At 36.7% G+C, this 23,518-nt stretch overlaps 1 protein-coding gene across 1 annotated transcript in view; it reads left to right on the plus strand.

The window, feature by feature from the left end:
• Positions 1–23,518, plus strand: part of OLA1 (Obg like ATPase 1) — a 167,921-nt gene that overhangs the window by 23,590 nt on the left and 120,813 nt on the right. Inside the window, exons 3-4 of the mRNA XM_060152621.1 lie at positions 1,975–2,118; positions 7,457–7,584. Of these exons, the coding sequence (XP_060008604.1) occupies positions 1,975–2,118; positions 7,457–7,584 (272 nt within the window). The remainder of the gene's footprint in view (positions 1–1,974; positions 2,119–7,456; positions 7,585–23,518) is intronic.

The following is a 23,518-nucleotide window of genomic DNA, read 5'->3' on the forward strand; positions in this document are numbered from 1 at the left end:
GATTGTTACCAGGCTCTTAGAGGTTACCAATATAAATTCTACAACAGTCAGTATTATTCAGTGAGTTGTTAGCTGAGTTAAAATACTGGGGCCTACACCAAATCTGGAAAGAGGCCTGGTAGTGCGTGCCTTTAAATTCTCAGCTGAGTCTGTTATAGGCAAGCATTTGAAAGCTACTGATTTGACCATTGGTACTCTAAGTAACCAGTAATGATTTAAGTGTCTGTTTTTGGAAACTTTTCTACTTTAATCCTAAATATTTAGTCTGAATGTGATATAAGAGCAATATCTTAAAGACCTATGGGCAGGTTCAAGTTAATATATCGTTGCCAAACCATCCTTCTCACCAGTAGTATTTAGGTAAGCCTTCCTTGTTGCCTTTTGTTCATTACTATTTTATTTTATTTTATTTTTAGAGGGTGTCTTAGAGATGGCTTTTTATTTATTTTATTTTATTTATTATTATTTTTAATTTATTTATTTATTTGTTTATTTATGGCTGTGTTGGCTCCTCGTTTCTGTGCGAGGGCTTTCTCTAGTTGTGGCAAGCGGGGGCCACTCCTCATCGCAGTGCGCGGGCCTCTCACTATCGTGGCCTCTCTTGTTGCGGAGCGCACGCTCCAGACGCGCAGGCTCAGTAATTGTGGCTCACGGGGCTAGTTGCTCCGCGGCATGTGGGAACTTCCCAGACCGGGACTCGAACCCTTGTCCCCTGCATCGGCAGGCAGGTTCTCAACCACTGTGCCACCAGGGAAGCCCAGAGATGGCTTTTTAAAAAAATTTTTATATTTGGCTGCGTTGGGTCTTAGTTGTGGCGCACAGGCTCTTTGTTGTAGTGCGCGGGCTTTTCTCTAGTTGTGGCGTGTGGGTTTTCTCCTCTCTAGTTGTGGTGCACTGGCTCCGGGGTGTGTGGGCTCTGTAGTTGTGGCGTGCGGGTTCCAGAGTGGGTGGGCTGTATAGTTTGCTGCTTGAGGGTTCTAGTTGAGGCATGCGAGCTCAGTAGTTGTGGTGGCGTGCTGGCTTAGTTGCCCCGTGGCATGTGAGATCTTAGTTCCCTGACCAGGGATTGAACCCACGTCCCCTGCATTGTAAGGTGGATTCTTTACCACTGGACCACCAGGGAAGTCCCTGTTCATTACTCTTTTAAAAGGGTCTCAGAATTTAAAAAAAAAAAAAAAGGACTGGTTCTCTGATTTAAAATTCAGTCAGATGAACTAACTGTAGCAAGTATAAACTTCTGATGAATATAGGGTTAGAGCTCATCTGGGAGACATTTTTACCTTAAAAAGTGTTTGGAAAAGATAGAATAGTAATACGAGTTGGCATTCTCTGAGTGTGTATTATCTGATAAAAATCAGATAACAGAAAATTAGTGAACAGTTCTTTCATTTTTAATAGCTTTTTCTTGATTAAAATTATACCTTGGAAAAAATTCACATTTTGACTTTCACAATCCACCATTCACAGTTCTAGATTACCAGTAATCCTTATGCACTAACAATTAGAAGGGAGTCTGAGCTCCAAACTCCCATTTCCTATTAGACAATTAGCCAATGCTTGTAAAGTGATTGACCTAACTAAATGCACACCTCTCTACATTTATGCCAGAGAAGATTATACTAGATACAGGTGAAATGATACTGGTATTCCAGGTACTTTAGGAGTAAAATAGATTTTGTGGTGTGTTGTGAGACTAGTTATCATTTATAACAAAGATTCTTTGGGGAGATGCTTTTCACGTTCCAAATAGACTGAGAGAGGAGCATAACTTAATTGTAAATCATGAGCTGCATTGTTGTAAATTTCATTTGTTTCTGTTAGTAAAAATGTATTCCCTGCCCTACCCCCCACCCTGCATTCCCAGATTGGTTTTATAATCCTTATGGATTTTATTTGAGCATTGAAATTAGAGTGAGATAGATTTTTCTCAGTGTTAGCCTAAGAATTGATTGAAATCGTTTTTATTCATTTTAGGAAATCTACTTTCTTCAATGTATTAACCAATAGTCAAGCTTCAGCAGAAAACTTCCCATTCTGCACTATTGATCCTAATGAGAGCAGAGTACCTGTGCCAGATGAAAGGTTTGACTTTCTTTGCCAGTACCACAAACCAGCAAGGTAAGAAGAATCTTTATGCCATTGTTCACGTGGTTGGCCCTGTATAGATTGAGTAAATATATATAAGTGATATATTTAAAATTATGTAGAAGGGTTGTGTTGTTTATTTCAAAATTAATGTAGCATTATTGTTTTGGGTGATTATAAAAGTAACCTAGAACCTGGAGAAGGGTGAGGAAGGATACATCCATTGTTAACATTGAAGTTATTTTTTTCTGGGGAGTGTGAAGTAGAGGGAGTAATTAGTCTGTATTATGTGATTCCATTCATGTAAAATGATACATGTATGTGTGTATTCATAGGAAAATGTATGAACTGAAGATCACAAACTAATTGATGGTTATCTCTGGGGAATGGAATTTTTAGGTCATTTTTTTCTTCATTTCTTGTAGTTCTCTCTGTTTGAAGTTTTTATAACAGCATGTATTATATCTTTAATTAGAAAAAGTAAGATAATACAGTTTTATTGTAGGAAGTTCAGACAATATGGAAATGTATAAAGAGAGGAGTAAAAATCACCTATACTTCTACCTTGATATAATAGATATAAATACTTTTGAGGTAGATCCTTCCATACTTTTGATATATTTTTACTTGGGGTATCGTTAATATTTTTCTAGATTAAAAAGTACAGATTTAAATAAATAATAATTTCTAATATAATGTTTAGTACTATGTTATATGAATGTGCACAGATTATTTACCATTTCCCTGTTATTGAGAATTTAGTTTGCTTTTAGTTTTTCACTATTTTGAATGTGGTGATAAATCCCCAATTTTTGTCTCCAGCCCTGAACTCTGTTGAACTCTAGATGTGTATCTAACCGACTGCTTGACACTGACACTTAGAAGGCTAAACAGGTGCCTCCGATTTTACATGTCCTAAATGGACTTGATTTCACCCTGCCTGTGTCAAATTTGTTCTTCCTCAAGACGTTTATAATTCAATAAATAGTACTATTATTTCTTCAGTTGCTTAAGTTAAAGCCCAAGATCTATCCTTGGTTCTTTTCTTTCCTCACCCCTACATCCAATCTATCAGCAATTCCTATGAGTTCTAACTACAGAATATATACCAAATTTATTTACTTCTCTTACTTTCATCCTCTAGTTTTAGCATCTGTTGATTTTTTTATGAATTAATTATTACTGTGATGATTGTCACATGATGATTTTGTAATTCCACCATTTCTTCTTCATTTATTAGTTGACATTCTGCTGTAAGAAGAGCTTTCTTGTTTTCATTTATTCATTCATATCAGTGTTACTCACTTGGTTATAATATGTCACAGTCATTGGATATAGCTCAAATTATATCCCTCAAATTGGCTCCTCAAGCTGACTTCTGAATCCTTTTTAAAAACTTTTTATTTTTAAATGATTTCAATTTTATATAAAAGCTGCAAAATTATATGTAGAATGTTTGTATGCCTTTCACTCAAATTTCTCTGAACCTTTGAAAATAACTTGCAGACATGATGCCACATTGCACTTTAATTCTTCAGTTTGTATTTGCTAAGTATAGGCACTCGCCTACATAACCACAGTAAACCATCATAATCAGGACATTGACAATGATCTAATATTATCATCTAATTCACAGATTCCATTTAGCTTTCTCCAGTTGTCCCCATAATGTGCTTATTTGCTCAGTCCCTTTATATGTTGCAAATCCTTTGAACCCACCAGGTTGTTGCCCAGGTTGGACACTCTCCTGGCTTGGGCCCTGCCTGTTGCTGGGCTGCTCTCCTGCCCAGATGCCTTCCTTGTCCAGGCCCCAGCTGCTATTGTGCTGCCTTCTCTGCCCACTCTGACTCTCTCCTTGTGTGAGCCTTTGCCACTGAGGGGCTGTGTGGTCATGTGACATTGCTGAAATTCTCCAGAGACATGAAGAGAACAACAACAATAATAAAGCTCTTGGAGGGACTTCCCTGGTGGTGTAGTGGTTAAGACTCTGAGCTCCCAGTGCAGGGGACCTGGGTTTGCTCCCTGGTCAGGGAACTAGATCCCACATGCATGCCGCAACTAAGAGTTCGCATACCACAGTTAAGGAGCCCGCCTACTGCAACTAAGGAGCCCGCCTACCACAACTAAGGGACACACGTGCCGCAACTAAGGAGCCTGTGAGATGCAGCTAAGGAGCCCGCCTGCCACAGCTAAGACCCAATGCAACCAAATAAATAAATAAATGTCATGTTATTAAAAAAAAAATCAATAATAAAGCTCATGGACTTCAAATTTATTGAAATTTTAGGCAGTGAGGGAATTAATTTCTCAAAATTTCTTTTGCTTTACTGGTAAACATTGATTAAACACCTTTATGGAAATACAAAAGTTGAATGGGAACCCATCTTCATTTTTTCCATAACTTAATTTTGTCCTCTTTGTGGTCAAGCAAATAAGGAAGAATTGACAGTAATTCATAGTTTTTCTTCTTGCAACCCCAAACTTACCTGTTATATTGCAAGTTTCCAGGTTTTTTGTTTGTTTTTTTGATGGAAGAAAAATCCTCCTCATCAGTTTCATTTGTTTCTATTGAAGAAAGACTTATAAATGTTTTTGGTATTCTGTGTTCATTATATCATAGTGATTAAAAAGATTTTAAACCTTATTTTAATTTCAAGAAAGTTTCATAAGGTCTAAAAACATAAAGTAGTCTTAAAATCATTGGTACAGTATATAGAAAATCTTTGAATTAGGGCTCAAGTTTTTATTTTTTGAGATATATTAATGGTTTAAACCTTTATCCTGGCCTTAAATCAAGAATCAGAATTAAGAAGCTCATTTTCATTAGAAAACAGAATCTCAGAGCTATAGATTGTCCTGTGTGGTTTCCTTATAAAAGGAACGGAAGCCCAGAAAGGTGAAATGATTTGCTCAAGGTCATACAGATAGTTAATGTCAACCAGGGCTAGAACCCCAGACTTCTTCCTTCAACTTCAGGGCCTTTCCTCTCATATCTATGCTACTGTACTTTGTATTTATCATATGGGTGATATGTTTTAGTTGTTAGAAGTTATATTATTTAGATGAGTTTGGTTGCACCTAACGTATGGACTTAAAAATTGATTTATTGAGTTAGTAACAGGTAGCATGGTATTTTGTGTTGGTTTCAGCACCTCAGTTGTGTCATCAAGGACCTGGCTTTGTTCCCCTCTCCATTTTACTTACTTTATCAGCTTGATCATAAGATCGCCTTCCCCTTTGGTCATCTCAAATGACCAAATCATTTGGAACTCTCAAATCTTGGAACTGTATACTTTCTCATCCTTGTTCAGAGTGAAGGAAGAGCGGTTTGCTTCTAGAAGCCCTGTCAGAGGACTGACGATCTTCTATTCAAGAATCCTCTTAACCCTCTCTGGCAAATCTCTCCTTAAGCCTTTCTAGGCAAATGGGGCAAGGCAGAGGTCCTAGAATCATTAATTGTGCCTAGGGAATGAGATTAAGCTGCTTAGTATAGGCCCAAGCTACATGCCCCCTTCTAGAGTTAGGTGTAGAGCCAGCTTTTTCAAAGCTCCAGGCTACACTGGCGAGGTATGGCTAGCCAAATGACAGTCAATAGTCATCAAGAGAAGGGGCAAAGGATGCTGGAGAGGCAACCACAGTAGTCACCAAAAACTTAACCCCATCTTATGTATGTTTTCTGTGGATTTGCTGGTACCAGTTATGAAGTAATTTCTATTTGTATAAAAATTTTTTATAGAACAGTTATTTTAAAAGGACTCAGTTTCCATGCAGATAATAGGAAAGCATTTTGTGGAACTTTTTTTTTTTTTTGCGGTTTGCGGGCCCATCACCGCCGTGGCCCCTCCCGCTGCGTAGCACAGGCGCCAGACACGCAGGCTCAGCGGCCATGGCTCATGGGACCAGCCGCTCCACGGCACGTGGGATCCTCCCGGACCGGGGCACGAACCCATGTCCCCCACATCGGCAGGCGGACTCCCAACCACTGCACCACCAGGGAAGCCCTTGTGGAACTTTTATGTTGTATTTTATCATGTAATAAAATTGACATTCTGAAAAATGAATACTCTGAAAATTGACAAAGGATACATAAATGCATATACCGTACACCTTTGTCATATGACATTGAAAGTAGCTTTATTTACTCATATGCTTTAATCTCCATTTCTACATGGCTGACTGGTTTTCTTGTTTTCTAATTTGTGTTAACTGTTACTTTACTGTGTCTAATTCTGCTGCTGTTGTTAACAACTACGTTATTACTATGCTGACAATTGGTTCACATCATTACATGTGCATTTTGGGGCTGTAAAACCTATATGGTGATTAAATGCAAACCCAGATATCCTATATTTGAATAGCAGTTTTGGTCACTATTAGCTGAGTGATCCTGAGTGCAATAGATTTCTTAACTCCTCTATGGCTTAATTTCCTCATCTGTAAAGTGGGTTTAATAAATAACACCCATCTTATAGAGTAAGTTTGAACTTTAGAATGATAATACATGTAAAGCACTTAGTCCAGTTCCTGGCACAAAGTATCTGTTGAGTACGTTGGCTCATTCTATGATGATTACCTTGACTTGTATCAGTATACTGTTTAAATGTTCTCTGCTTTTGTGTATGTGTGCATGTGCCAGTATAATAAAATTAATGATATGAGTTTTAGTTTTTAGAGTAACAATAAAAACATCTGTTCTGCTTTAAAATGTTTTCCCTTCATTTTCCTAGGTAAGAAAGTCCTAATTTTTTTTTTTTTTTTTTTTTTTTTTTTTGCGGTACGCGGGCTTCTCACTGTTGTGGCCTCTCCCATTGCGGAGCACAGGCTCCGGACGCGCAGGCTCAGCGGCCATGGCTCACGGGCCCAGCCGCTCTGCGGCATGTGGGATCCTCCCGGACCGGGACACAAACCCGTGTCCCCTGCATCGGCAGGCGGACTCTCAACCACTGCGCCACCAGGGAAGCCCGAAAGTCCTAATTTTTTTTTGTTTTGTTTTTTTGCGGTACGCGGACCTCTCACTGTTGTGGCCTCTCCCGTTGCGGAGCACAGGCTCCGAACGCACAGGCTCAGCGACCATGGCTCACGGGCCCAGCCGCTCCGCGGCATGTGGGATCTTCCCGGACCGGGACACAAACCCGTGTCCCCTGCATCGGCAGGCGGACTCTCAACCACTGCGCCACCAGGGAAGCCCCAGAAAGTCCTAATGTTTTAAAAGATTATTTCTTGTTTAAATTTTTTTAATTCATTTGAGAGTCTAATAAACATTGTTCTAGAAAGGAAAGAATTAATTCATGTAACATGTTTGGGAAAGCCATTTGGTTAATAAACAGGTTCTTAGTACTATTTTATATTAAAATCATCTTTTGTTTTTCAGCAAAATTCCTGCTTTTCTAAATGTAGTGGATATTGCTGGCCTTGTGAAAGGAGCTCACAATGGGCAAGGCCTGGGAAATGCCTTTTTATCTCATATTAGTGCCTGTGATGGAATCTTTCATCTAACACGTAAGTACAGTTGTTTATTTAATTGATTGATTTCATTATGATCCGTGTTTTCTTTCCATTATTGTGAAAGTAAAATTAATAAATAATAAAATAAAGTTTGCTTAGCTTCACAAGGTGAATTGTGGATTTGTCTGTTGATTGTGACTTAATGTGATTAAGTATCATCTCCATATGAGAAGGCTTATTCCATAGTAATATGCTGTGTTGCTGTTATTTTGTAATTGAATTTTATCCCATTCTGGATTAGACCCATTGAAAAGTGTTTTTATGCAGAAGTACTTTTGTTGATTGTAAAGGCATTTTGAAATTTTCTTAACTTGTGGAATTTGTCTGCATTTTTGCTTTTCCATGTGTTGAAAAGGCAGAATTGATAGAGGAGGGGACACCGTTACTTCAGAGGAAAGAAAATCATCCAGGTTATTTACTAAAGATGAAAGGATTAAGGAGAGACTATAGATCAGCTAGTCCTTGATGGAGAGAGGGATATAAAGCAGAGAGAAAATAAGTAGAACTATATGTTGGTTTGTGTTCTTTTGACTGTAGAAGTGAACCAAGAACAAAGTAATTCTCTGACAAAATAGAAAGTTTTAGGTTAAGGCTCAGGTCAAGACTGTACTTTATGGTAATAATATTAATAATATTATAATGAGCAAACGAAGGAAACATAAATTAGAGGTGGGGTCTGGTTCAGTGCTTTTGTTTGTTACTGGCCCTTGACAGATAACTATAAACAATTGAGAGTGAGCATTTAGAAAATTTGAGTAATTTTTTGGTCATTTGAATTTAATTAAAATATTGTGCTAGTATTTATGTATGTCTTTTAAAAAATTCATTTGCCTAGTAATTCATTTTTATTGTATTTTACAAAAGCCCATAACAGGTAGTTTGAGAAGTGCTGGTCTAGGTAGCTTTACTTGGATGAAGGTTTGGAGACACCTTCTGGAAGGGTTTGGAATGTAGGCAAAGAATAAGGTTATATGTTTGTGTGTGTGGGGTTTCAGTTATGTTGAGTAGTGTTACCTAATGTCTGTACATTGGCGGGAGCCTCTGTTTTCCTGACAGTTTGTTTTTTCACTGGTTCTGGTGACTGATGTGAGAGTTTCAAAGAGAGGGTAGAATCAAGTGTGACAACTGGGTTTCTGGACTGGGCCAGTTGAATGACTCTTGATGCTACTCACTGAGATGTTAAATACAGAAGGAGCAGCAAGTCTTGGCAGAGTCAAAGAGTTCAGTTTGGGACAGTTTTTTGAATGTGTACCAGGGACATCCAGATAGGGATGTCTTTAAGGAAGTAGTCTTGATAGGGCAGGTATGACAGGAGGATGGGGGCCAAGAGAACTGAAGGTTGGGGTGTGAGTGATTGAACTGATGTGTGGGATAGAGCTTACCATAGGGTAGCAGTGAAGGTAGGAAAGGACTGAAAAGTGGAGGGATCTATTTCCTGATGAGGTTCAGGAACAGGTATGTTGGCTGTAAGCGGGTGTGTGGTTGAGAGGGATATTTGACTTAAAATTTTCAGAGCTGGAGCAGTTTCGGGTGATGATAAGTTCCTGAGAATAGCCTGAAACCATTCATATATGTAATAAAGTCTTTGGTTTTGTTGTCTCTTGTATAATATTCATCTGATATGTTTTCCTAACCTTTAGGGGAAAAATGAATTTGGTTAGGAGCATACATACTTTATTGTATTTCATTCAGGCTAAAGATATTGTTGTTAAGAAAGGGAAAAAAATCCAGTTAAACTAGGTAACATGCTTTCTTATAGTGATTGATTTGAAATATGTTAAACTGTGAAAATATGCACCTTAGAATTGATGAAATACAGTATATATTATTGTATAGTGCACAGAACACAGAATGATACATTTATAACAAGAATTTTTTAAAAACCTTTGTAGAATTACAGGCAATAACAAAGACTTGAAGAGAATAAAAGGATAAAGTGATTACTTTGAAGCTATGAAAAGTGAGAATTCTTTAATTCCAAATTATGGTATATTTTCATCTTCAACTGGTCATTAAATATGAGTGTGAAATAAAATTTTATCTTTAATATTACTCTTTATAAAGGTTATTTTCTTCAAACGTCTTAAAGTCACCAGAAATGCAGTTCATTTGTTTATTTAATATTCGTTAATTAAATAGTAAATGTTTTTTCTGTTCTGGGTGTTGGAAATATATAGTGGGTAGCAGAATCTAATACAGTTTCTCGTTTTATGAAGCTTCTAGTCTAGTGGTGGAAACAGATATTGATTAATAATGTTAATAAATGTGTAATTACATTATTGTATTTGGACTTAAAAAAAGACGTACTTGTGAATTGTTTACTTATTTGCTTATTATTAGCATGTTTGAAACTTGTTTTATTTCTTTACTTCATTTTAATTTTGGTGTGAAAAATCCATTTTTTATGTTAATATCTTTTAGTTTCTCTATTTTTAAAAATTAATTAATTAACTTACTTTTGGCTACATTAGGTTTTCATTGCTGCTCACGGGCTTTCTCTAGTTGCGGCGAGTGGGGGCTACTCTTTGTTGTGGTGCGAGGGCTTCTCATTGCAGTGGCTTCTCTTGTTACGGAGCACAGGCTCTAGGCATGCAGGCTTCAGTAGTTGTGGCACGTGGACTCGATAGTTGTGGTTCGCAGCCTCTAGAGCACAGGCTCGGTAGTTGTGGTGCACGGGCTTAGTTGCACCATGGCATGTGGGATCTTCCCAGACCAGGGATCGAACCTGTGTCCCCTGCATTGGCAGGCGGATTCTTAACCACTGTGCCACTAGGGAAGTCATCTATTTTTGTTTTATACAGTTGGTTTAAACTACTAAGGAAAGGGACAGTGTAGGATGATATGTATTCGTGTGTTCAGGGCACTGTAAAGCTTTTCATTAGAACTTCTGAAAACAGAGAGAAAAAATTTTTAATGGTAAGTTGTGGTTATTACAGAGTTTTAATTTATTAATGTTATGTTTCTCTCCGTTAGTTTGATTCTTAAAGGTTAATTTTCCCCTCACCTTGTTTATTTCCCTTGGTTATTAGATGGATGTAAATATATACCTTGCATCAAAAATTTATACTTGTTTTAAATGTAAATAGTTATTCTGACAGGTTTGTTGGCTTTAGATCTTTTTTTTTTAACTTTTAAATCTAGTTATTTTAACAAGCACTCTTTTTAATTGAAGTATAGTTGACTTACAAAATATAGTTTCAGGTGTACAATATAGTGATTCAATATTTTTATGTATTACACTTCATATAAAGATATAAAATACTGACTATATTCCCTGTACTGTACATTACATCCTTGTAACTTACTTATTTTATACCTAGTTGTTTGTACCTCTTAATGACTTTGAATCTTTAGACCACTCTGTTTTATTCATTTGACACATTATTTGTGGAGCTTCTCTTTTTAGTGTGCTAGATTCTAAGGGATGTAATGGTGAGTAAAAAGAAAATGACCCTCCTTTATGGAGTTTACAGTCCAGTGGAGGAGACAGACATTGAATAAATGGTCACATGAACACTAGATGTCATTCTCCAGTTGCGTACAGAGAACAGAGACAGTATGTGTGTGTGTGTGTGTGTGTGTGTGGTGTTACCTTGAGGAAGTGATGATTTTGCTGAGAGGTAAAGGTTGGGTGAGGGCTAATAAGTTAGCAGCAGGAGGGAAGGAGAGATTGATTATTCAGAGTAAATGGCTTGTTTCAAAGGCCCTAGCACAATGAAGGAATTGTCAGCGTGGATAGGATTAATAACGAGGAGTAGAAGTGATGGAAAAGATCCTGGGAGGTAGCTGGGGATTCACCATGTCCACTATATTAAGGATTTTCTTCTCTGATGACTTAAGTATAAAGTTTTGAATGGAGACTTGGGGCAGGGAGGCAGATTAAAGTGTTTACAGGAGTTATTCAGTTGAGTTGCATTTTTAATGTTTTTTTTCATACTTTTGTTTTATTGTATTTTTAAAGTTTTTTTGAGGTCTCATTAAATTTCTTTAATTTTTTATTGAAATATAGTTGATTTATAATGTGTTAGTTTTACGTGTACAGCGCAGTGATTCAGTTATACATACATATATACATGTATATATGTGTGTGTGTGTGTGTATATATATATGTGTGTGTGTATATATATATATATATATATATACTTTTTTAGATTCTTTTCCCCTATAGGTTATTACAGAATATTGAGTATAGTTCCCTGTGCTATACAGTAGGTCCTTGTTGGTTATCTGTTTTATGTATATGTTAACCTCAAACTCCTAATTTATCCCTCTCCCCCCACCCCACTTCCCCTTTGGTAATCATAAGTTTGTTTCCTATGTCTGTTGATCTTTTTTTTTTTTTTTCAAGTTTCTGAAGACATTTATTTCCAACATAAAGGCAACATTTAACAGTTTGAAAATTCTTGGTCTAAAATTCATGTGACTATAGCTTTGGTCTCACAATCCCTGGTTTTAGAAACTTTTTGCATTGCTCTGTTATCTGTGGGTCTATTTTTGTTTTGTAAATAAGTTCATTTGTATCTTTTTTTTTTTTAAGATTCCACATATAAGCAATATCATATGATATTTGTCTTTCTCTGTCTGGCTTAACTTCACCTAGTATGATAATCTCTAGGTCCATCCATGTTGGTTGCTGCAAATGGCAATATTCTTTATTTACGGCTGAGTAATATTCCTGTGTGTGTGTGTGTGTGTGTGTACACACACACACACACACACACATATATATATATACACACATATATATATATATATATATATACACACATAGATACTATACACTATATCTTCTTTATCCATTCATCTGTTGATGGACATTTAGGTTGTTTTTATGTCTTGGCTATTGTAAATAGTGCTGCAGTGAACATCGGGGTGCATGTAGATTTTCAAATTATGGTTTTCTCTAGATACATGCCCAGGAGTGGGATCGCAGGTTCATATGGTAACTCTGCTTTTAGTTTTTTTTTTTTTTTTTTTTTTTTGTGGTACGCGGGCCTCTCACTGTTGTGGCCTCTCCCGTTGCGGAGCACAGGCTCCGGACGCGCAGGCCCAGCGGCCACGGTTCACGGGCCCGGCCGCTCCGCGGCATGTGGGATCTTCCCGGACCGGGGCACGAACCCGTGTCCCCTGCATCGGCAGGCGGACTCTCAACCACTGCGCCACCAGGGAAGCCCTGCTTTTAGTTTTTTAAGGAACCTCCATACTGTTCTCCATAGTGGCTGTACCAGTTTATATTTCCACCTGTAGTGTAGGAGGTTTCCTTATTCTCCACACCCTCTCTAGCATTTATTATTTGTAGACTTTCTGAGGATGGCCATTCTGACTGGAATGAGGTGATACCTCATTGTAGTTGTGATTTGCATTTCTCAAATAATTAGCGATGTTGAGCATTTTTTCATGTGCCTGCAGTTATTTATCTGAGGTATATATTCCTTTCTTTGGTCTAAGTGTCAAACTGTTTTTGAATGTTGATGATGTTCTAAATAATCATCTTCCTACTTAATTATTCCCCCTTTCCCAAAGTATTTTGAACTTTTGAAATTCTGCAGAAATTATTTCTTGATCCAGATGTGTTACTCTTCAGCTGACTGCTTTTCATGTTTCTTGAACCATACAGAACATTTTTTTAATGGTTTGCATGATTTAAAAAACTAAAAACTTTTAAAAAGTGGGAATTTCTCCATACTTTTGCCGTGTGGCACCTATGATTTTGGATAAACAACTCTGACTAGATATGGGTATGTTATACATTGCTAGTTATATGTATTAACTATAGAACAGAAATTCTTTATGAATTCATAATTTTCCTTTTTTTTTTGTTTTTGCTTTTCCTTACTTGATCATGTCATTGAGAAAGAAAAATAACAGTTTCCAGTGTTTGGGAAAAAATAAATAGAAATTAACATTCTAAAAATTACTTAATGGATTAACTGCTTTTGAAAACAAAACAGATACCCATTATACTTAGTATATATCACTTTTATGGAAAATTTTGTTGTGAAGATTTTGTTTTAAAAAGCTAAATACCGTGTTTGTTTATTTTAAAAGTTTTTTGAAGCAAACTATCCACATTTCCTTAATAGGTTAGTTATTCACATAAGCTGAGTTAGCTTTTTTATGAACCAAAAAAACTAGCCTTCATTCACTTTGAAGCAGAAACGCAGAGGTATGACGTTCAGGATATACTTTTCAAAGTGGTCTGTTAAAAATTAGTTACTGTTTAAATGACATTAAAGATAATAATGAAAGGGAAAATAAATCAGAATCATGTTAGCATAAAGCAACTATTTTATTTTTCTGCTATTTCAGTCTAGTGCCTAGAGTAAAGTGGAACGAATGTGGGTTTTAGAATCAAACCTGTGTAACTGTCAGTTCTTACTTTCTAGCTGTGTAACTGTGAAAAAGTAACACCTTGTCTTTGAACCTCAGTTTTCTCATGTAAAATGGGGATTGTAATACTGTACTTAAAGAATTATTTTGGAGTTTAAATAAACGATCATTCTGTGTGAGTGCAAATAGACTGTTATTTTTAATGCTGCTTCATTGTTTTTCTTGTGAACTTAGATTTTTAATTTCTACATTTTTTTAATTATAAATTAAAAAAAATTGTGGTAAAGTGTTCATAACATAAAATTTGCAGTTTTAACCATTTTTGAGTGTACAATTCAGTGATGTTAAGTACATTCACATGTTGTGCACCCATCACCACCATCCATCTCCAGAACTTTTTCATTTTCCCAAATTGAAACTCTGTACCTATTAAACTGTAACTTCCAATTCCTTCTTCCCCCAGCCCCTGTCAGCCACTGTTCTACTTTCTGTCTCTGAATTTGACTACTCTAGGTACCTCATATGAATGGAATCATACAATATTTATCCTATTGTGACTGGCTTATTTCATGCTTCATTATTTAATTATTTTTTAATTTTTTGCGGTACGCGGGCCCCTCACTGTTGTGGCCTCTCCCACTGCGGAGCACAGCCTCCAGACGCACAGACTCAGCGGCCATGGCTCACGGGCCTAGCCGCTCCGCGGCATGTGGGATCCTCCCGGACTGAGGCACGAACCCGCGTCCCCCGCATTGGCAGGCGGACTCTCAACCACTGCACCACCAGGGAAGCCCCCTGCTTTATTATTTTTTAACTGCTGCACCATTATCCACAGTATGAAAGTACCAGAGTTTATTAAATTAGTACTTCCTATTTGTGGGCATTTATTTATTTATTTTCCCAGCTTTATTGAGATATAATTGACATATAACATTGTCAACGTGATGATTTGATATATGTATGTATTGTGAAATGATTACCACAGTATGGTTAGTTAACACATCCATCACATCACATAATTAACATTTTTTGTGTGTGTTGAGAACATTTAAGATTATTCATTTAGCATCTTTCAAGCATGCAATAGAGTATTGTTAACTATAGTCACCATGCTTTACATTAGACACCAGAACTTAGGCATCTTGTGACTGGAAGTTTGTACCCTTTGACCAGCATCTCCCCATTTCCCCCACCCCAGCCCCTGGGGTCTACTCTCTGTAGCCACCAGTCTACTCTCTCTGTTTCTTTGAGTTTGGCTTTTTTAGATTCCACATGTAAGTGAGATCATACAATATTTGTCTTTCTTTGACTTATTTCACTTAGCATACTGTATGGGCAGTATCATTTCTGACTTTTTTTTTTTTTAACAGAGAATGTTGCTAATGGAATTCTTATACAGGTTTTTTTGTTTGTTTTTGGTACATGTGTGGGTATTTCTCTAAGAGATGCCTAGAAGTGTAATTACTAGGCCAATGGGTATATACACTTAGAATTCTATCAGATACATCCAAATTCTCCTCCTTTATCTCCAAGGGGATAATAGTGTTTTAATTTTTTGAATAATTTTAGACAGGTCATATATTGGAATAGGTAAAACATTTACATGGTTCAAAAAGAAAATTGATGTAACATTGGGGTATACATTGAGAAATCTTTTTCCTACTCACATTCTGATTCCTCTGTCTTGCCTTTATAAGTGAGGCATTTATTAGTTTTTTGTGTTATTTTTTAGAGCAAGGCTTGGGGAATTTTTTTCTTTAGTGGGGCAGATAGTAAACATTTTGCTCTGTTGCATGTTCTTTGTGTCTGTGTGTGTTTGCAGCACTTCAAAAAGTGTAACAATCATTCTTAGCTCTAAGGTCATACAAAAATAGGGCACAAGCCTTAGTTCGCTGATCTCTGTTCTAGAGTTTGTTCATACAATGCAGACACATGGGGATATATTATATGTGTCATCTTCGTGAAAATACTTTTATCAGTCTTTTCCTTTGATTTCTTCTATTACCTTTATACTTAGAAAGTTCTTATCCTTCTCATAATCAGGTAAATATTCACAACTGTTTTTTTCTAGTTGATTTTCCATTATTTTTTTGAGATAGAAAATACAGTAAAGTATAAAATTCACAAATCTGAAGTGCATAGCTGGATGCATTTGTACATGTATATACACTTGTGTAACGACCACATAGATCAAGGTAGAGAACATTTCTGTCACCCTTCCCAGTCAGTTCCCCACTCAGGGTAATCACTGTTCTGACTTACATCATCATTGATTAGTTTTGCTTATTCTTGAACTTCTTATAAATGTAATCGCACATTCTGTATTCTTTTGTGCCTTCCCCCTTTCTCCCGCCATAATGTCTGTGAGATTCATCCCTATTGGGTATATCGATATTGATAATTTGTAGTTTTGTTAAGTTAGAAATTTGGATTTTATCCACTTCATGGATAATATACAGGATTATGTCATTTAGTTAACAGAGTTGATACTCTATCAACTATGTATGAACACATTCTGAACAGATTTTAGTGGGAAGAAGTTTGGGGCAAAAAGAACTGCCAGGAGGTTCTTATAGTATTTCACGAAAGAAATAATGAGGACTGGATTTCAGAAAACTGTCAGTGACAGTTGAAGGGAAAGCAAATTTGAGAGACTTTGTGAAGAAGGGATAGGCTTTTCTTACATCTCGCGTAAACAGAAGTCTCTTCAAATAAAACTGTTTGCCAAAGATTCAGTGCAGAATAGGGAAACAGTGACAATATTATGGGAGGCAAATTCTTTTAAAATTCATATACATGCAGTAACTTGTAACAGGTTTTCTATTTAGAAAAATGATTATTTTTTTCTCTAGGGTTTTGTGAGCCGTATGACTTGTTTTAGAAGCAATGTAACTTCCTATTGTTAAATTTTTAAAGCTTTGAACATGACGAGGCTATTGATTTCACTGAATCCTTAGCTTTTTAAAGCTGGCATTAGAAGTTTTGAAGTGATTTTTCAATAGGAAGCTAAGGTGTTTGTGTGTTATCTGAAGGACAGCACCTTTGGCTCTATCGTTGCACCTACTGTCAAGCTGTTTATAGATAAAACTTGTTAGTTTCTCAGCAGCTACTTAGAGATAAGACCTTGTAGACTGGAAACAAAGGTTCTGTTTTCTGAGGTATGGGACAGTTTTGTTCCCAATTTAGAAACATATAGGAGGTCCAGATTTATAGAACTGCTAATTATAAAGTATGTAATCATTTATAGTTATAGGAAAGAAAATTTCAAATACAACTTGATTATTTTCAGCTAAATTGGTATGTGTTTGCGTGTGCGTGTATTATGTTGGTAGTGATGATGGGAGGGCGGGGTATGTGGTGCCCTGTTCTTTCCAGAGTTCTGTTCTCCAGTTGCTTGTTAAAGGGATAAAATGTAGGGAACCTGGGATGACTATACAGCCAGCATGTTTTTAAACTACCTCTTCAGGGTATGAACAGGCAGTTATGGCATGGCAAGCACTTCAGCATTAACATTATTAGCCTGTCTGAATTGTTTTGGCATTTTATTTTGATGTCCAGAAGAAGAGACGTGATTATTCAGTACCTAGTATGAATTAGGTACTATGGTCGATTTTTTCTAATATATTATTCTATTTAATCTTAACAATTCTGCAGGATTGGTGTTATCCCAGCTGTACAGATGAGGATACTGAGAGAGAGAGGCTAAGCAGTTTTGCTAGGGTACATAGCTAGTATACTGCGCATAGAGTCCATCCTTATTCTCTCTCTTTATTTGGCCGAGCAGCGTGGCTTCTGGGATCTTGGTTCCCCCACCAGAGATAGAACCCGGACCCAGCAGTGAAAGCGCCGAGCCCTAACCACTGGGATGCCAGGCAACTCCCCCATCTTTCTTCTTTAAGTCCTTTTTTCTTTCCAGGTTTTCACCATACCACACTGCTTTTGTACATTTTTAGATCTAAATGTTTAGGATCTGTGGGACTTCTCTGGTCGTCTGGTGGTTAAGACTCTGCTTCCACTGCAAGGGGCGTGGGTTCAAATCCTGGTGGGGGAAGTGAGATCCTGCATGCCACGCAGCGCGGCCAAAAAAAAAAGCGTTTAGGATCTATATAGTAAACATGTTCAAGATCCATGTATTTGTGTGTGTGTGTGTGTGTGTGTGTGTGTGTGTGTGTGTGTGAAAGAGAGAGAAAGAAAATTCAAGTGCTTGGTATACATTGTTTTTCAGAGACTACCTGCTCTGCACAGTAGTGACCTACAGGTATAACTGGAGACTTTTCTGAAGAGACAGGTGCCGTATAGTGATTTTAAAAGAATTAGGTTATAGTTTTATTCTTTTGTTGCCAGGAAATATTATTAAGTACTTACTATGTGCCAGGCTCTGTGCTAAGTGGTTTTTGTGAGGAATTTCATTCAATTCTCAGAACAAGTCAGAAGTAGGTACAGAGGGGTTAGAACATCTGTCCAAGGTTACATAGCTGGTAGATGGTATAGTTGGGAGTAGTACTCAGTAAGGCAAGTCTGACTCCAAAACCTGCACCATTAGCCTTTGTACCAGTGCTGACCAATAGAAATATAATGTGAGCTACGTATCTAATTAAAATTTTCTGATAGCCACATTAAAAAAGTAAAAAGTGAAATTAACTTTAATAACATATATTTAATCTATCAAAAATATTATTTCAGCATGTAGTCAATATGAAAAATTGATATATTTTTGGTGCCATGTCTTTGAAATCTGGTGTGTAATTTATACTTAGAGCACATCTCCGTTTGGACTAGCCACATTTCAAGTATTTTATAGCCTCATGTGGCTAGTGGCTATAGTATTAGATAGCTCAGCTCTACACTATATTCATAGAAAGAAATTTGAAGAGATACATCAAACTGTTCATAGGTTTTTGGGAGAATAGAATTGGGATGGAGAGAGAGGTGGGTGACTTTCCTTTTTAGATCCTTGGCTTTTTAAAAAGTGAGCATGTATTACTCTGATTTTTAAAACACGAGGAATTTTCTTATTTAAATACCAATATAAGGTATGCACAAATGATTCAAATAAAATTCTCAGGAGTTCTGTATTAAATTAAGGAGAAGATGGCTTTGGCTTAGAATGCTGTGATTCAGGAGTTGTCAGTGATCTTCTGCCATCTCTGTAAAATGTTTGATTTTTAAGCTGGGCTAATCAAATTAGTTCTGCCAGGATGATTTAGTTAAGAATTTTACTCTCAGGTAACTAAATTAGTGGGTTCTGTTGTTAAAGAAGTACTTCATTGAGAGCTCCCACACATTATATTTGTATGGTCTGTTCTGCCATAAAAATACTTGCGTTTCACAGGGAGATCAGCTTGGTGCTTTGTGACCACCTAGAGGGGTGGGATAGGGAGGGTGGGAGGGAGACGCAAGAGGGAGGAGATGTGGGGATATATGTACACGTATAGCTGATTCACTTTGTTAGAAAGCAGAAACTAACACACCATTGTAAAGCAATTATACTCCAATAAAGATGTTAGAAAAATAATTTATACAACATCTATACTGCATAATATTTTGCAGTCTTTAAAAATGTTAATGTAACTCTGTGGTCATTGAATGAAAATACCATCACCATATATTATTACATGCAGACATAAGACTGCGAAAGAACATTTATAATGTGATCTTATTTTTAGTAAAATACAAACACATAGAAAATCTGCAAAAATATATGCAAAAATGCTAGCAATAGTTACATTTTGTTAGAGGGAATATAAGTAATTTTCACTGCTTTTTCTCCTGCCTTTCTGTTGTCACAAATGTTCTCAAACTAAATATATTCTGGCCAGGTATTGTTTTGTAATTAGAAAAATAGCCTGTAAGCCTGGTTTTATTTTGAAAGAAAAGAAAGATAATGTAGTTCTGAAAATTAATTTTGATTATTTTCAAAAATATTTTTCTCTGTTTGAATCTTTAGCAGACAAAAAACCCCTGTAAGTAATTTAGAAGGAAAACAAAATGAAAGAATTTCATAGAGTAAAAATACCTAAGATTTTCCAGTTTTATTTTATTTTGTTTACATTATATACTAATTCCACATTCCATCACTCCCTTTTTCTTTCATGTTTTCCACAAATCCTACTGTCTCTGTCACCTTTAAGTGAATACATTTTGGGTAAGAAAAAAAATGTGCATTCCTAAGATACCTTACTGTTATGTAGTGAAAGTGTGTGTGTGTGTTTGTGTGTGTGTGTGTGTGCGTGTGTGTGTGTGTGTGTGTGTGTGTGTGTGTGTGTGTTGAGGGGAGAAGAGGAGGCTGTGGGGAAGTCAGGACTGCCTTTATACCTTTTTGTTCTAATAACAAACTAATTCCTTTTTGTGCAGGTATCTCTTCCCCCATTCCATGTATTCTTGGTAAGGCGATATTATCCAGCTTCCTCCTTCTACCCTGGGAGGTTGTGGGAGCTTTATCTGTGCCCTTGCCAGGTAGAGCCAGGAATTGGCCCCCTAACCTGAGCTGGGCTTTGAACGATGAAAAGATTGGGTTAAGGTCATTGAGAGCTCATTATTTCATTTCATCTGGTTTTTTTTCCCCCCAAGAGTAAGAATGATAATAGGAAAAGAAGCATAGTCTTCTAAATAGATTCTTAACATTTTTATTGTCTTTACACCAGTTGTTTTAATATGCCCAATGCAGTCCTCTAAACAAAATTCCTTTGTTAATTTGTCAAAGCAAAGGGAAACCCTTGCTAGCCATGCCAGCCCATTGTTGTTTGAGATATAATCAGTAGCCATCTACTTGATATCAAAAAGTATTCCCTTAAAATAGATTGAATTATATGCAATTTAGGTACAAAAACTTGTGCTTTAGAAAAAAATTAGTGTCATTCCATAGTCCACATAAAATTGTAAGTTAATTATGTATTTATCCTCACCCCCTTTCCATCATCTCTAATAAGAAGGCAGTTTTGGTTTTATCAGATTTCACTCTATTTCTTTTCTTTTCTTTAAAATCTGAAAGGATATATGCTTATTTTCTTCTCCTGATTACAGGGAGGAATTTAGTTTCTATTTGAATTTACTTTCCAATGTTTATTTTCCTTAAAAAAAGGAGTCTACGTCAGTAAGTAGAATATTTCCATTTAGGGAATAATTGCTAATTGTAGTTCGATTTTGATGTCATTTCTTTTTATTTTGAAAGATCTCTGCAGTTTTATAATTCTTAGGAAGTGTGTCTGTCATTCCCCCATACCCCAGGATGATTTTAAACCCTTGACTGATTTTACTTCTCTTTTGGGCTTACCCTTCTCAAACTGGGCAGACAAGTTCTTACGGGATAGAATTAAGATTAATCTATGTAGATGATTTCTGTGCAGATGGTTAGAATTTTTGGCCAGGAAAAATAAAGCCTTATCCTTTCTCCTTTGTTATCAATGGCAGACGCGTCTTCACTCAGTTTTGTATTGCAGTTACTCTATATCTGTTTAAATTTCATATGCCTAAATTGCTTAGTTAGAGCTTTAACAGTAAGATTCCAGAGGGCTCCTATAGTTTTGTTGCCTGTGTTTGCTAAAAAGGGATGAAGGTAACATTGATGGAAGAAATAGGTTTTAAGTTGCCTTTCTAGTTGTAACCCTCAAGGCACTACCACTTTATTGAACTGCTAAATGAGAAGGTGAAAAGGCTTTCATTTAATTGCCATCCCCCCTTTTAGGTTAAGTTAGGTGTTTATATGTTTTGTAAATCACCTTTAATTACCATGAACATAAATTACTGTTTTTCAAGAGACCACCTCCCCCCTTCCTCATAAGCACGTCATTTAAGAGTTTAAAACGAGTCACGCATTTTTGCCTAAACACAGATTGCCAATATAAAGCTGTCTTTGATTGTATCCTAAAATAATGGGTTTTTTTTCCTTTGGGTCCTGTAATTTTCTTTTTCAGCAGTATTTATTAAATTAATCTAGTATTGGATTGCAGTAAACAATCTGACCAAAAAACATATGTTTCCTTTGTTTCTTCGGTACAAATTCAATGGGTTAAGTAATTATGCAGTGGTTCTCATCTACATATACAATGCATTCTAATAATCAACTTCTGTTTACTGTGGAAATAATGCAGCAGTAGGAAACAGTTCCTTCTAGTTTGCATTGTAATATTGTATACATTGTAATGTTGTATGCAGTAATCTACTAGCTGTTTACAATTTAATTGCTTGAACATATCCTCATATTCATGGTGGTCTTATGTCTACTTTAGGTGCTTGAGACGTTCTCATTTTTTTTCTAGATTGTCTTTTCCGACATGTTTTAGAGGTCTCCTTTCCTGTCCTCTGCTCAAAATAGCAACTATATGGATTCTTTTTAAAACTCTTCTCTCACTAAGGAGTTGAAATCACTCAGGGATGGAAGGGCAACTTCTAAGGTCCTGGAGAGTCTCTTGATCTTTTAAACATTAAATTTTGAACCACATTTTTCTTAGTTGTCAGAACATTGTCATTATGTTAAGTTAAAAATGTAAGTTTGAGACTGATTTGGTTTTGAAAACCAGTGTATTCATTGTTATACTTGACTTGCATGAATGAAATCAGATGAACACTTGTTTTTTATCACAGTGTGAGTCTTCAATTTCCTCATAACTTGTCCCTCTGCAGATTTGACATTGACACCCATAACCGCCCATTGTGGACCTGATACAGTTTTCCTGCATCAGTGACTTAAAATTTTGAGGTTACGGGTTGCCAGCCGAGGCAGTTGAGGGAAAGGCAGGGCTTCCTCTAAGGGCTGTAGGTTGTGTAGCAGCACTAGTCCTTTGGAACTGGAAGATTCCTCTTCTCTCCACTGGTGAGGTCAAGGTGTCTCCTCAGAACCCCCAGGCTGCCCGTGAACCTGGAATTATCTTGTCCAGGTCTGTGACGTCTCCTTCCTGGTGCATCTTCTCCTCCCACCCTAACCCTGTCTTTGCTGTCCTTGCTCCCAGTGTAGGAGGGAGGAAGGAACGTTGCCTGGCTGGCCTGGATTTGACTGACTCAGTTCTTGCCATTGGGACCTAAAGAAGACCCCGTTGTTCCACCAGACGTTTAGATATTTTGCACATCACATAGGAAAAGAGTTGGGTCAGGTGAAGGTGGTTTTGTTCCTCTTCCCCCTTCCCTGAGTTGAAAGGGACAACTGTGTCCACCTTCTCTTTAGGCCAGTTGTGAAGGTCTTCTCTTGTATGCCAGGGTGTCAGATGGATAGAACTGAAACAATGGTTATACATTAATTTATAGCTTTCTGAGAATAGTGTTCTCCCTCACCCGCAACTAAATTTATTGTTCACATTTTAATAAAGCTTTAGTGTGAAAATGTAGGGGGTTGAATGTACTCCACCCATTTTCCTAATTTGTTTTTTCCATTTTTGTATATTCAGACTGAATTCTGATTTGTGTATTATGAGTAAAATGTTTGGGAAAAAACTAATTTAAATTATTTTGAATACAATTTTTAAAAACAATTGAAACATTGGTATATTAAGGGTTACAGTCAGACCAAGTGCTGATATTTTATTTTAAAGAACTGAGGAAAATAAAGCCCCATTAAGGAACTTTACTGCAGGTTTTGATTTTAAATATAGAACCCCAGTCTTAT

The sequence above is a fragment of the Lagenorhynchus albirostris genome, chromosome 6 (genome assembly GCF_949774975.1).
Source record: "Lagenorhynchus albirostris chromosome 6, mLagAlb1.1, whole genome shotgun sequence".
NCBI classification, from domain to species: Eukaryota; Metazoa; Chordata; class Mammalia; order Artiodactyla; family Delphinidae; genus Lagenorhynchus; species Lagenorhynchus albirostris.